The sequence below is a fragment of the Chanodichthys erythropterus genome, chromosome 9 (genome assembly GCF_024489055.1).
Source record: "Chanodichthys erythropterus isolate Z2021 chromosome 9, ASM2448905v1, whole genome shotgun sequence".
Classification (NCBI taxonomy): Eukaryota; Metazoa; Chordata; class Actinopteri; order Cypriniformes; family Xenocyprididae; genus Chanodichthys; species Chanodichthys erythropterus.
This window is the reverse complement of record NC_090229.1, coordinates 31,966,848-31,981,369: the sequence shown is the minus strand read 5'-3', so window position 1 is coordinate 31,981,369 and position 14,522 is coordinate 31,966,848. Positions and strand designations below refer to the sequence as shown.

Sequence of the window (14,522 nt, the reverse complement as noted above, 5' to 3'; positions counted from 1 at the left end):
GAGGCTATAAAAGATGCATTAATATATGTTAAAAGTTTGGTTAAATGAGTCAAATAATAAATATAAATAGTAGTTTAAATACAAGCGGTCATTGTCAAAAATTCTCAGTCTAAATATGACATTATGGGGGAAAGAGCAAAAATTAAATTACAGCATATTGGAAATAAACAAATATGTGTTATATTGGTTTATAAAATGATTCATATTGATTTTCAAAATGAGATTAAGAGTTAAATATAATTTATACACGCTACAGACGCGTCCTTTTATTCGACAGTCTAAAGTTATTTGGCTAGAGGAGTTGTCTGAGGCGTGGGGGCGTTCCCATGACGCGCTGGTCAGGAATATAAACCCCGCGCGGATCCTCGATCCAGCACAGACGACCTTCCCACTGAAAACCTCAACATGACTCCTAACGCCACTGCTGTATCTGCTCTGTCTTATGCGCCCCGTACCGTGGCCATGAGAAAGGAGGCAAACGAACTGAGAAAAACCTTGAAACCCTTACTGGAAAAGAAACGACGAGCGCGCATCAACGAGAGCCTCAACCGATTAAAAGCGCTCATTCTCCCGCTCACAGGCAAAGATGTAAGTTTTTTTCATAGGCTAAACACATTATAGGTTTAGATAGTCTGTCTTCAACGTGAAGTGCTGACGTGTGTTACGCTTTTTCTTACCGTTGCCTGTTCTCTATTTCAGAATTGCCGTTATTCTAAACTGGAGAAAGCTGACATTTTGGAGATGACCGTTCGATTCCTGACTGATATTCAATCCACTCCGTCTAAAGGTCAGTTTTCTTTAGATACACTTTCAATTTCAATTCATATTATGGTCGTCTGATATAAACTAGTTTTCAAAGCAAACTAAACTGTATATTTCTTTGCTTACAGATGGCGCCGTTAGTTTTAAAGAGGGGTACACAACCTGCCTACAGCGCGTTTCAGCTCGCCTACCGCAAACCAACCTCGACACAGAAACCCGCCATCGCGTCAACGAGTTCATCCAGCGTTCGATGATGCCCAAGACACCAGGCTGCCAGAACTGCTGTGCACAGAGCTCCAGAATGATGTCACAAATCCAGCAAAAACTTCTGAATTTGAAATCTAGCAGCTCAAGAATCGTAAACCCAGAAAAAAGCAACGCTGCGATTCTCAGTCAACCTCAGCCTGTGCCACTGATCAACGATGCCAAAGTCTGGAGACCTTGGTAGATCTACCATACAAATGACTATTGTTCTAATCTTCTAATGCAAGCCTTTCAGAATCTGCAACATATGTAGTCTCTTTTAAAATGTACTTGATGAATAGCCTACGAGTCATCAAATAACATATAAGTATTGTATACTTGCTTTTTCCAGTCCAGTGTATAGTAATGGAACAGACCCGTTCAAATATATATATTTTTTTGTTTTCATAAAGATCCTGCGCGTGACCTGTACATAACGTGGTTAGATTTATTACCCATTGCGGGTTAAATCGTCGGTGGCTCTTGAAAACGCCTAGTAAAACCCTAAGGGTTATTAAATGTAAAACATTTGCACCTCACACTTCAGTATCCTGGGTTGGTGCAGATTATTTAATTGTAAACACTCTGTGTTGTTCACTGAAATCTCTTTTTTGGGGATGTGCTATGTATTTACTTGTTTATACATTTATGTATTGTGCTACATTTTATAATAAAAAGTTTGGGCTACACAGCTGGTTTTCCTTGCATCATTCTTTCTGAAGTAAAATAAAATATGAGTTTAAGAGCACAAACAGAGCTAATGCACAAAGGAGAAGCATATGAAAAATAACAATGACATGATTTGGGCGCGCAAATGAGGACAATTTGGTGCAACAGTGGTAATGCGGCAGATATTCAGCCTAATCACAGGGAAGGCCTACTGACAAAAACATCAGGCTTATACGTTGAATGTACTGTGAGGTACGAAAAAAAGATAGTCTGCTAAATAAATAAATGCAAACAATCAGTGACAGCTGCTTGACAAGCGTGCCTCTCTATGAACGCTTGCAGGAAAGCCTGGTCTCTGCTGCCACCTTTCGGTGGTTCAATTAAGGGTGAAATAAATTAAACAAGCAAGCGTGTAAAAGATTTACAGTTGTTACTCATTTCAACAATCGATGAACATGTTGTTAAACCTAAAGTCTAGAATGTATGAACGGTTAATATTTTATATAAAACGTTTCTTTGGTTTATAGAGAACAAGGGACAGCTTGTACTATATCGCCACGTGTGTAACCTACTTCTGTTAATAAACGGAAGTAAAATTTTCTAAAACAGTTTATATGAACGGATAAACCATTCACGCCCCGTACTTATGTTAAATGATCAACAGCAGTTTGATTTTTATCACGTCTTACACCGCAGTAGTGGAAGAAGCCTTGTCAATCGATTTACCGTTCAAACCCGCAGCTCTCGCTCCGCCTGACTCAGTCTATTTCATTACGACACACGGAATAGGGGTTAAAGACGAGCCTCGACTCAAGGCAAGCTCATGATGTCTATTTCAAATGCACAAGCGACACCATCCATCCAGATATGCAGGTAAGGCGCTTTTATGTAGCTCTAACCTTCAATGACTCAATGGATGGATCTCAATTTACGTCCGATGAAGCGGCCCTTTAATCCGAAGCCTGCTCCACAAATAGAATTAAGATCCTTTTCGGAGATCACTAATACGTTTTAATGAGAATGAAATACACGAGGACGTTACTTTTGTTCATTTCATATGATGAGAACAACGTTCGGATGCTGGTGCATTTTTTTTCCCACACAGTTCATGCCGGGCACATCGTATGTCGTATGTGATGACCTCAATGCTGATGTAGAGCCCTGACAGAAACACAAGGTTATCTTATTAGTCTTCAAGGAAGAAATATTATATTCAAGAGATGTACGGGACTTCAATAGCGTGGTGTATTTCATTCAGCTATGATGATTGCTCTAGAAGCGGATCGTGAAATAAACTGGTGCATAAAGTAGAAATGAAATCAAAATTACTGTTATGCGTGATATTTTCTTAGCATAAATTTTGGCGCTCATGTGTTTATCCCTTTGTTTCAGTAATCAGGATTAAATGTTTAAAAAGCCTGTCCATTGATAGCCGACTAGCGCGGTGTCACAGAATACTTCTCTTGTCATTCGATGCTGAAGCGTAGCTACTGCCCTCTCGTGCTTGTAAGTGGTACAGCTTGGGTTACCCGCCAATGCACATCGAATCAACCACGTGCAAATTTTATGAGATTTGGACGGTGTGTCGGTATTTGTTGTCACGCTCACATATTTTGCTGATGTGTTTGTGTGAATTTGCCAATCTACATGTCAATAGCTAATGGTGTTGAGACAGAATCAACTCTTCCACTATCTGTGGAAACAAAACTGGGGGGCCAGAAAGCCGAATTCTACATCGAGGTTTGTTCTCCGATAGTTTTGTTTTCTTACTGGAAACATTCTAATGCTAAAACGTATAATCGTATAATTCTGTTTATTCCAAACCAGATTTACAGATGAAATTCCGCGTTGGTAATCGCTAAAGCATAAGTCTAATCCAAACGACTGTGATTGGTTAATTTTGATCTACGCTGAGAAAATGAACAGGTATCATGTGACAACAACAACACCAAGTAGTGCTGACTTCGGTCAAGTTGGTTTTATATTCGCACATTCGGACATCAGTATTCAATAGCCTTGTTAATCACACTACATTGGACATTCAGTGGACATTCACAAGTAAATATGCCATTAAAACAATACTTGCCTATTTTGATCGACTGTGAAAAATGTTGTAAGTTGATAATCGTTGGTTTTCCATATCATGTCGCTGCTTAAAATTCGCAAACATTAATTTATTGCACATTTATTGGAAAGTCTGAATTTATCAGAAGTCCGAATGTGCGAATATAAAACCAACTTTACCGAAGTGTAGTGCTGCACTTCTGGACAGTAACGATGACACTGATACTTTTATAGGCATTGAATTGTTATCGTTTCCACGTCGTCACATCTGACTCAAATAGTTGTCCGGCTTCAGTTTGATTAATCATTTGAACTACCAATGTTTATACTTACCCACATGAAAAAACATATATCGCCCAGCCCTAATTTAAATTACTTTACCCACTTTAAGTTTTCTACAACTAACTTACAGGGTAATTATACTACAATACACATCAGTTTACTGTAGTAAAAACTAAATTATACTACAGTATTTACTACAGTTTCAGTTCACTATAGTTAGAATACTACAGTATGCTGTAATACAGTAAGTGTTTTGTAAATACTGTAATATATACAGTAGGCCTATACTACAATTTACTATAGTATGGTTCAAAAACACTATAGTATTTACTATAAATTACTATAGTTTTGTATTTTTGTATTATTGTCGTTATACTATTGTAATGTAGTATTTGGTGAAAAAAAGCTTTTAGAGTCCAGGATAATTTTGTAGTTTCAGAGTGCATTAGCAAGTTTTGTCCTCCCTCTATAAGTCACTGTAAATAGTTTTTGCTTTGCAAGTGGATGCATTTCACGACGAGAACCTGTTATAGACCTCAATTGCTGGATGTTTCAGTATGCTGGTGCATTAAAGGGTCAGTTAGTTCACCCAAAAATGAAAAAAAAAAAAAAAAAAATCAATGACACCTTCATGTCATTCCAAACCCGTAGGACTTTATTTCATCTGTCCCTCTCTTATATCAAAGTCTGTTTCTCTTAGGGTTACAGGTAGGTTTAGGATTAGAAAGGAAACATAGGGGGAACGAACAGACTTAGACACAACACATCAATTGACAGTCCATGAAACCACTTTGTCGCTTCCAGTGTTAATTTTGACAGCAAATTTTGATTTAGTTGTAATCATAGTCTTTTGACTAAAATGCCATTTAGTTTTAGTCATATTTTAGTCATCGGAAATTGTTTTAGTTTTAGTCTAGTTTTAGTCATCTAAATATCACAAGATTTTAGTCGACTAAATATCACAAGATTTTAGTCGACTAAATATCACAAGATTTTAGTCGACTAAATATCACAAGATTTTAGTCGACTAAATATCACAAGATTTTAGTCGACTAAATATCACAAGATTTTAGTCGACTAAATATCACAAGATTTTAGTCGACTAAATATCACAAGATTTTAGTCGACTAAATATCACAAGATTTTAGTCGACTAAATATCACAAGATTTTAGTCGACTAAATATCACAAGCTTTTAGTCGACTAAATATCACAAGCTTTTAGTCGACTAAATATCACAAGCTTTTAGTCGACTAAATATCACAAGCTTTTAGTCGACTAAATATCACAAGCTTTTAGTCGACTAAATATCACAAGCTTTTAGTCGACTAAATATCACAAGCTTTTAGTCGACTAAATATCACAAGCTTTTAGTCGACTAAATATCACAAGCTTTTAGTCGACTAAATCTACAGTAGATTTAGTCAACTAAAATCTAATTTAGTTAAATTGTAATGCATTAAGTAAGCATTTCTCTAACAAAACACAGATCCAATACACTGTTTTACATCTGATATTCTCCAAACTGTTTATGCAAGACAACCAACTGTACTTTGCCAAAGCGAATAAACTGTTCAAGTGCAAAAAGACAAGAAAGAAAGCTCAATTCAGTTCTTGTCAGGGATTGACACATTTATCATTAAGGTACTATTATAGTTTTTGTTTAAAATTTTGATTAGATTAGATGTTTTTGTTTTTCTGCTTTCATTGTAATTTTAGTTAAAAGTTTTAGTAATTTTTTGAGTGTTTATGTCTTTTAGTTTTTGCTTTTAAATGTCTATATTGATTTTTATTTCTGTTTTAGTTATTTTAGTGCATCAGGTTAAGTTAAAGCTTAGGAACTAGATTAAATAAAATAAGTTAAAATAAAATAAAATATTTTTATTTTTTTTATTTCAGTTAACGTTTATATCAAGTAATGAAGATTTTTTTATGGTTTAGGTTTAGTTAACTGTAAAAACCCTTATACTTGTAAAATATATTGAATAATGTGTCAAATAATGTTCTTAGTCTTTCCTTCCTGTGACAGAAGATACACGCAATATCGTGTTCATAATCGAAGGCGATTCATATCGATATTGAACGCGATATTGCGTAGCTTGTCCGCGAACTACGGCTCTGTATATTAAGTGCCGCTCCATTTGAAAGCAGGTGATGGACATTTACCGCTAATCACAGAACCGGCTTTACTGACGAGACACGCATGACAATCTCATGCGATTAATCGTGCAGCCCTAGTTTACTATGATTTAAATAGAAATTAAATTAAATACAGTTTATTGTGTTAACAAAATAACAATAATGACCAGGAAACAAATAATAATTATAAACCATCCCGAAATACACTGTGACTCTTATTTTGAAATGTTTGCAGTCTGCACTGTAGCAGGCTGCTCATTTAAATTCAGATGAGGGAGATAAAATATGCATTCTTACAACCGTCTAAAACATACTACCATATAAACATTGTGTAATAAATATTGTCATAATTTATCAACATTAGCTTATATGCAATCGTTTGGCATAAATGTGTGCTATTCATTGATTGCAAAGCAGTCTGAAGAGCCTGTAGTCTTTAGTCTTTGTCTCATTTTCATCCGTGAAAAAATGTTGACAAATTATGACAAATTATTTGTCAAGGAAATTAACACTGGTTGCTTCACAAAGAGATTGTAAAACTAATCCATATGGATTGAAAAGTTTAGTCCAAATTTTCTGAAGAGAGATACACAATCGCTTTATATGATGAACAGGTTCAATATAGGCCTTTATTCACATATAAAAATTGATCAGCCAGTGAACATCAACAGAAGCTCAACTGTACTTGCTTGATGTGTAAGAACAAACCTCATTGGTTCCTATGGAAGCTCAAACGTGCTGCTTAAAACATGACAATGAACCTCATTGGTTCTCACACGTCAAGCAAGCATGCTTGAGCTTTCTTTAATCTTGAGCTTTTCGTGTAACTGATGTGTGCATTTATGCATGTTTATATGTGAATAAAGGCCTAAATTCAATATGTTTATCATATAAAATCTCTTCATTTGTGTTTTGAAGATGAACAAAAGTCTTACGGGTTTGGAACGACATGAGGATGAGTAAATGATAACATAATTTTCATTTTTGTGTGAACTAACCCTTTAACACATGCCCTCCCCCCCTTTGTATTGTGTTCCTAATATGTATTTTAATTTATATTTCCTTATTAATAATCTTACAGAATAAATCATCATAATTATGTGTGACATTTATAATGGTTTATATAATTATAATGAATTGCATTTCTCTTCACATTGCATTTTGCTAGATCACATAGTAACCACACACATTATATTCACATGAAAATGTTGCGCAGATACCACATTTACTCAGAGGTAACCAAATTTACTTAGCAGCCAGGGTGAATCACTTAGTGTTGTTAGATCCATTTTGTGCTTAACAAGTTGGGTCATTTTGTTACTGTGTAGTTGCAAAAAAGAAAATATGCTACATTTTATTGAGAATGGCATTTTGTTTCTGAGAGAGATCAGACGCTTTCATCATTATCCTCATATTCCCAGGTAGGATCTTTGCTGTTGTGCTTTTTGTTTCACAAGATGCAATTAAAAGGATCAGTGATGGGGTAAAACACTTTGAACCAAATTACATGTTATATACTGTCTCTGTTTAGCTATTTTAGTGAACCAAAGCATTGCAAACTGAATGCAAACAAGTTTTTTACTATAACTAATGTAGTTAAGAGTTTTCATTAGGGCTGCACGATTAATCGCATGAGATTGTCATGCGTGTCTCCTCAGTAAAGCCGGTTCTGTGATTAGCGGTAAATGTCCATCACCTGCTTTCAAATGGAGCGGCACTTAATATACAGAGCCGTAGTTCGCGGACAAGCTACGCAATATCGCGTTCAATATCGATATGAATCGCCTTCGATTATGAACGCGATATTGCGTAGCTTGTCCGCGAACTACGGCTCTGTATATTAAGTGCCGCTCCATTTGAAAGCAGGTGATGAACATTTACCGCCAATCACAGAACCGGCTTTACTGACGAGACACGCATGACAATCTCATTCGATTAATCGTGCAGCCCTACAAATCATATATATGTGTATATGTATGTGTGTGTGTGTGTGTGTGTGTGTGTGTGTGTGTGTATATATATATATATAAATTTTATTTATTTATTTATTTTTCAAGTTAAGTTGACTGTAATGAATGGGTAAAGGAACAAGAGATCTCGTTTTTCCTGTTAATGTAAACTCATGGATTTACAGAAAATACAGAAAAAAATAGTTGTGTCCATGGATCTATGCGAACTGGAATAATATGGATAACGTTTTATCTATACAAAGAGAAAGGAAAGAGAGGGAGGCCTTCGCAGGGGATAGTTAAGTTGACACTTCAGGGCTGTGTTTTCATCGTGTCTAGGCGCAGGTCCTTCATCTCAACTGGATACGGCTTGGATCTTGCAGACTACGGCAAACCTCGGGATAAACAGAGAGAGACTAATATTAGCATAGACGTCATTCTTCTTATGATGTAGCGAGTACATCAGGTGTTATGGAAAGTGTTCCCAGTTTCGGCTGAACTAATTTAGCAGCCTAACAATTTACTTGTAGATAATGTGTTATGTGTATGCAAGGTTAAAGCGATGTTTTTAGTCTAGATTTTAACTGACAGAGTGTGTCTGCTTCTCGAACAATGCTAGGAAGAATGCTTGAATTTGATATTCCAGGTATAATCAACTGGCCTAAATTCTGAGATCGCAATAGACGTGAAGGACTATAATGCATTAAGAGCTCGCTCAGGTACTGGGGAGCTAAACCATTTAGTGCTTTGTAAGTAATTAGCAAGATTTTAAAATCAATACAATGTTTAATAGGGAGCCAATGCAGTGTTGACAGAACAGGGCTAATATGGTCATACTTCCTGGTTAGTAAGAACTCTAACTGCTGCGTTTTGGACCAGCTGTAGTTTGTTTATCAAGCGAGCAGGGCAACCACCCAGTAGAGCGTTACAATAATCTAGCCTTGAGGTCATGAACGCTTCACTGGTTGGAAGTGTGCTTTGAATCAAAGTTGGTCTCTTTCGCTACAATTTCCATGTCTGTTCTCTTAAAGGTGCTCTAAGTAATCCTGGGTGGAGTAACTTTCTGTTGACATTTGAAGTGTTGTCAAACAAAACAGAGGCTAGCTAGACCCTCCCTCCTCCTCCTTCTCATAGACATTATAATAAACACTATTATATGTCTATGCTCCTCCTCCCCCTCCCCTCCGTGCTTCTTGAAACAGTCATGAACGCACATTTAAAATCATTCTTGTCGGTTATTGGCTGGAGCATGTTTATTATGTTTTGTGGTCCAGGCTGCACCAGTTTGTTTTTATTGCCGTTTTAGGAGCTTGTGGCGACTACAGTGACAGAGTTTTTTTACAGTGTGTTCAGGGGACAGGCAGCTAGCGGATAGTGAGGAGATGTTTGCTGTATGTGACAAAAAATGTTTTGTGTTTTCAACCGGTACCTCGGCTTATTCACCATGGTAAACTAAACGATTTTAAAGACTCTAGGCCTAACGTTAATGCAGGTATGAATATATCTACACAAAATGACCCTCAATACATCTAAAATAAAAACATAGTAGATTTTATAGAGCTCAACATAAAATGATTTAATAATTATATATATAAAAAAATATGACATTACTTTTATACAACAATGGGATTAACAATCTGATACAAGACAGATGTTTAATAAACAGTTATTAGTAATTATTATGAATAATAATCAGAATAAATAATTCTTGCACCAAGTAATATGTTTTATTATTGAAAATGTAGACTGTCTGCAGTTGCTAAACAATGTAGCTGCTTTGCACATATATATAGAATGTGTCATCACAGGAATGTCTTTATTTTTCAACAGTATTGAAATTTAGAATTGTAACTAGCAGTTGAACAAATTTAAGTAACAAGTTTAGAATGTTTTTTTCTTTTCATTTCAGTTAACATCTAGTGTGTTCTAGAGCCTTAAATATTCAGAACAAAACTGTGAATGTGTCATTTGCTAGTGAATTGACTGAAGACCCACAGAATTTGAATGAAGGTGGTGGGTGGAGTCTGAGTCAGTGAAACACATGACACTTGTGGTGAAGAAGAATATGATGTCATGAATGATTTGATGTGATGGAGGAAATGAATGAAAGTATTCTACTGTCGCTGAACGTCACTGTAGTGTTGGGAACTTCTCAAGTCTCTCTCGTCTAACTTTTAAGAAGTCATGGCTTCTCTATATGAGCTCAGCAGGTAGAGTTGACTAACAGACACACATCATCATACTCTTCTAAACAGACACACACACTAATTTATATTTTTCCAGACATAGACACACCCTCATATTCTTCCAGACATTAAGGTTTGTGTGTTTGTAATGTTGTGTTTGACGTGGATTTTTTTTTTTCAACAAAACAATTCAGTGAACTTGTCATTACTTGTTTGTTGTTTCATGGAGGTTTAAAAGTAGTTTAATACGACAGGAAATGTTTTGGCATAAGATGACTTAGCAGAATTTCTCCCCAAACTGGTTGTGGATGTAATTACGTTTGTTTTTGTTTCACCATATGTTGTCATTTGTTGTGTCATTTGTACTTCACTGTTTTTTTTCCTTCTGTCTTTTATGATGCAACCAATACACTCCTGTGTGACAATCCATTTTTAGAGTGGTTATAAATATATAATCACTCTAAGAATGTATAAAATATATATGAATGTTGCATCTGTTTGGACAGTTTGGAATGCACAAACACAGAAATGCAGAGTGATGTAAACGGTAGATAATATCAGCACTGTTGGTACGGGAACTAATATAAACATAATTATTGACTAGTAATGCTTGTAGTCTATGAATGAATCATTAGAGTCTTGAAGCCTGGAAATTGAGTCAGTGTGATCTTTGTATATCAAACTTCCCTACTGTTTACATCTGTGCAGCAGAAGATATAACACGATAATGTAATTTAATAATATTGTCATATGTATTTAATGAATACAATTTGTGAGCACTTGAATTGTTACAGTAATTTAATATCCGAGAGAAAGCTAAGTCAAAAAAATATACCTAAAAGTATGCATATTTATGTGACCAATACTAAATATGGTAATCAATAAATTTTGCATCTTTAAAACCTAGAAATTATGGCCTGGTTTCACAGACAGGGCTTAGATTAAGCCAGTAGTAGGCCTTAGTCCAATTAGGACATTTAAATAGCTTTTTATAAATGTGCCCTAGAAAAAAAAACAAAACAATGGCACTGACATATTTTAAGATATGTCACTGCAAAGTGCCTTCAGTTTGAACAGCTCAAACATGCATCATTTTAGTCTGGGACTAGGCTTAAGCCTTGTCTGTGAAACTGGGGGTATAAAGTTTTTTTTTTTAATCTTTCAGGATCATGCGTCCTGATGATGCCAACATTGTTGGTAATGTTCATGGTGGCACTATCCTGAAGATGATTGAGGAAGCAGGTTGCATCATTGGCACACGCCACTGCAATACTCAAACCGGGGTGAGTTCCTCTTCCTAAAACTCTTTAGGTCTTTCAGTTATATGAACAGTGTTCAATGCAAGGCTTTCAACATTGCAACCATCATCTTTTTTATATATAAAGTGTGGTGTATTTTGTGATGAGCATAGTAAAGATGTAACTGATGAACATTCTGATTGTTTTGATAAGTGATAAGTGAAATGCACAAAGCCTGTCAAGAAATGAGTTCCATTTTAGGATCATTTAGATTATTTCTTTGCCTTTTACCACAGATTCTCATTAGATTAATGCAAAACAATATCTTTCTCATTACTGTAATTTGAAAAAATTTATATTATTTACATTGTAAAGTAATATACATCATTTTAGAATAAATTCTTATATATATATATATATATATATAAGAATTTATTCTAAAATGAATAAAAAGTGTATATATATATATATATATATATATATATATATATATATATATATATATATATATATATATATATATATATATATATATACTTAAACCTTTAAAAAATCTATAAAATGTGATAAATATTTTTTTCTTTGGCCCTGATTCAAGCCTTCTGCTTGAAAATGGCCATTGTCTGTTGTAGCCAGTAGAGGGCACTACAAATATGTAGCACAATGTACACACAGTTCAAGTGTATCTTTTGATGCAGACATTGAGTTGTAGAATCCTGGTATACTAGTAAAGTGCAAATGAATAACAGTTTCTCTTGGCAAATAGGATCGCTGTGTAGCTGCCTTGGCCCGGGTGGAGCGCACAGACTTCCTGTACCCAATGTTCATCGGTGAAGTAGCCCATGTCAGTGCTGAGATTACCTACACCTCCAAACACTCAGTTGAGGTGCAGATCAATGTTCTCTCAGAGAACATAGTCACAGGTCAGTGAAAGGTCGTAAAGGATTGCTTAATGGCAAGGTTCACACAAAGATGAAAGTTCTGTCATTTTACTAAAGCACCTGTTGTGAAACAAAATGTAAGTTCCATACATTGAAAGCATATAGTGGACAGAGGCTGTCAAGCTCTAACAATAACAAAAAGATAAAAAAATCTCATAATAGTATTCTATATAGTATATGCACTATATTTCAAGTCTTTAGAAATCATGTTATTGATTTATGTGTGGACCACACAAAGTTATTCATTAAAAATATTCCCCTGCACCACAGCTCTCTTAGTTCACTTAGTTTTTGCATTATCAAAATTGGCATATGATTTACATAAAACCTGACATGATGCATCTTCACATCTACTAATTTAATCATTAAGAAAAGTGTAAACACTGTATCTCTGAGGCATTTTGAAAATATTGTTCTGTTTAAGCAGCCTATAATGTCAACCTCTGGATATTTTTATATATTTATGTACTTTATTTTTTTATTTATTTATTTTACATAATAAGTATGTAGTCCTTAAAATTACAGTTCCCTTTCAGTCGGTCACGTTCGACGTACGTCAGTAGTGACCGACGAATTGGGATATCGCTAGAGAGCCCTATCAGCTTCGAGTGAACTAAAACAAGCCAATGGAATTGGCGTGCGATATTTGCATAATGCGCACCGCCTCCGACAGGTGTATATAGATAGGAAGCAGATGCAATCGCACTCTGTCTTTCGCTTCGGAGCCAAACGTTTGGTGTCCTGCTTCAAGACTTCACAAAGTGAAACTAAAGTGAAACTAAAAAGAGCCTGAAGATTCAGCATATTTTTTGTGTTGGCGTGAAGGCACAACAGCGAGGTCGCGAGCTTCCCGAGGAGCCTGAGCTTAAAGCTCTCAACTGCTGTTTTTACAGCAAGTGAATTTCCCATCTAAAACACAGTTGGTTGTTGCGATTTGGGCCGGTTCCTCGTGGTGTGTTCGGGGAGTGGTGTACCCGAACACATCGCGTCACTCCCTGTGTGCTTCAGCACGAGAGAGCTGACTCTTCCCTTTCTAAAAGAGCTTCACAGACGAACCCTGACAGTATGTCATTTCGTCTGTGTGTTACTGGGTGTGGTCGTTCCCTGGTCCCAGCTGACGGGCACAATCGTTGCATCACGTGTTTGGACGTTCAGCACGCTGAAGCAGCTTTTGTGGATAGTTCATGTTCCCACTGCGGGAATATGACTATCACAGTGCTGAGATCGAGACTCTCCTTCCTGAAATCTTGCGTTCGAGGGTCATCAGCACTGCAACCCGTTGTGCTGCCATCGGTTTCCGCTGGGCCCTCTACGGACTGTCCAGCCGTTTCCTTTGGTGCATCTGCTGCGGATCAGATGTCGATCTCAGCATCGGAAGGTGAGCAGGAGTTCTCGGGAGATGAGGATTCGGCTCCGCTGCCTCCCTCTGGGACTGTAGCGCCACCTGAGTCTGATCCCGAGTTGACGGCTGTGCTTTCCCGGGCGGTCGAGAGTGTCGGGCTCGTGTGGAACCCTCCACCCTGTCCCGGCCCTTCTCGGCTTGATGATTGGTTCTTTTCTTCCTTTGATTGCCTTTCTTCCCGGAGGTCCACGATGAGGTGACCAGATTTTGGCAAACGGCGTATAGCGCTCGTGCCAGGTTTGGACCCTCGTCCGCCTTCACCTCCCTGGACGGCGGAGAGGCTAGGGGATACGATCGGATTCCCCCAGTCGAGCGGCCTGTTGCGATGCAGCTGTGTCCAACGGCCACCGGCTGGCGCGGTGAACCGCGTCTCCCGTCCCGGGCCTGTAAATTATCGTCAGGACTGACAGATAAAGCTTACAGAGCCTGTGGACAAGCTGCCTCCGCCCTGCATGCCATGGCCCTTTTGCAGGTCAAAAGCGCTATCGGAAATGCCACAGGGTGGGCTTGACCAACAGCTGTTTGGGGAGCTGCGCGCTGCCACCGACCTCGCCCTCCGTGCGTCGAAGGTGACGGCGCGTTCTGTTGGTCATGCGATGTCTACCCTGGCGGACATGAGGGAAACCGACAAACATCGGTTTCTAGACT

The 14,522-nt window shown here is 37.3% G+C and overlaps 2 protein-coding genes across 13 annotated transcripts in view; both read left to right on the top strand.

The window, feature by feature from the left end:
- The first annotated feature begins 405 nt into the window (after positions 1-405).
- hes2.2 (hes family bHLH transcription factor 2, tandem duplicate 2) lies at positions 406-1,298 on the top strand. Its single transcript, XM_067394010.1, has 3 exons — positions 406-588; positions 700-787; positions 891-1,298. Exons 1-3 carry the CDS (start codon positions 406-408, stop codon positions 1,208-1,210), a joined length of 591 nt encoding a protein of 196 aa, XP_067250111.1. The 3' UTR covers positions 1,211-1,298.
- A 795-nt stretch (positions 1,299-2,093) lies between these two features.
- Positions 2,094-14,522, top strand: part of acot7 (acyl-CoA thioesterase 7) — a 165,254-nt gene continuing 152,825 nt past the window's right edge. For 3 of the 12 annotated variants that reach the window (XM_067395330.1, XM_067395324.1, XM_067395325.1), the window contains exons 1-3: positions 3,177-3,414; positions 11,459-11,576; positions 12,298-12,454. In XM_067395330.1, the coding sequence (XP_067251431.1) occupies positions 3,335-3,414; positions 11,459-11,576; positions 12,298-12,454 (355 nt within the window). In that variant the 5' untranslated portion in view covers positions 3,177-3,334. Of the gene's footprint in view, positions 2,548-3,176; positions 3,415-3,501; positions 3,601-9,876; positions 10,318-11,458; positions 11,577-12,297; positions 12,455-14,522 lie in introns of those variants that run through there. The other 9 variants (XM_067395331.1, XM_067395335.1, XM_067395329.1 and 6 more) reach the window with 8 other exon arrangements.

Excerpts from the sequence above, each read along its gene's own strand:
- hes2.2 (XM_067394010.1), top strand. The coding sequence starts at position 406 with ATGACTCCTAACGCCACTGCTGTATCTGCTCTGTCTTATGCGCCCCGT. Across the intron at positions 589-699 it reads TCCCGCTCACAGGCAAAGAT|AATTGCCGTTATTCTAAACT; the intron begins GTAAGTTTTTTT and ends TCTCTATTTCAG. Across the intron at positions 788-890 it reads TCAATCCACTCCGTCTAAAG|ATGGCGCCGTTAGTTTTAAA; the intron begins GTCAGTTTTCTT and ends CTTTGCTTACAG.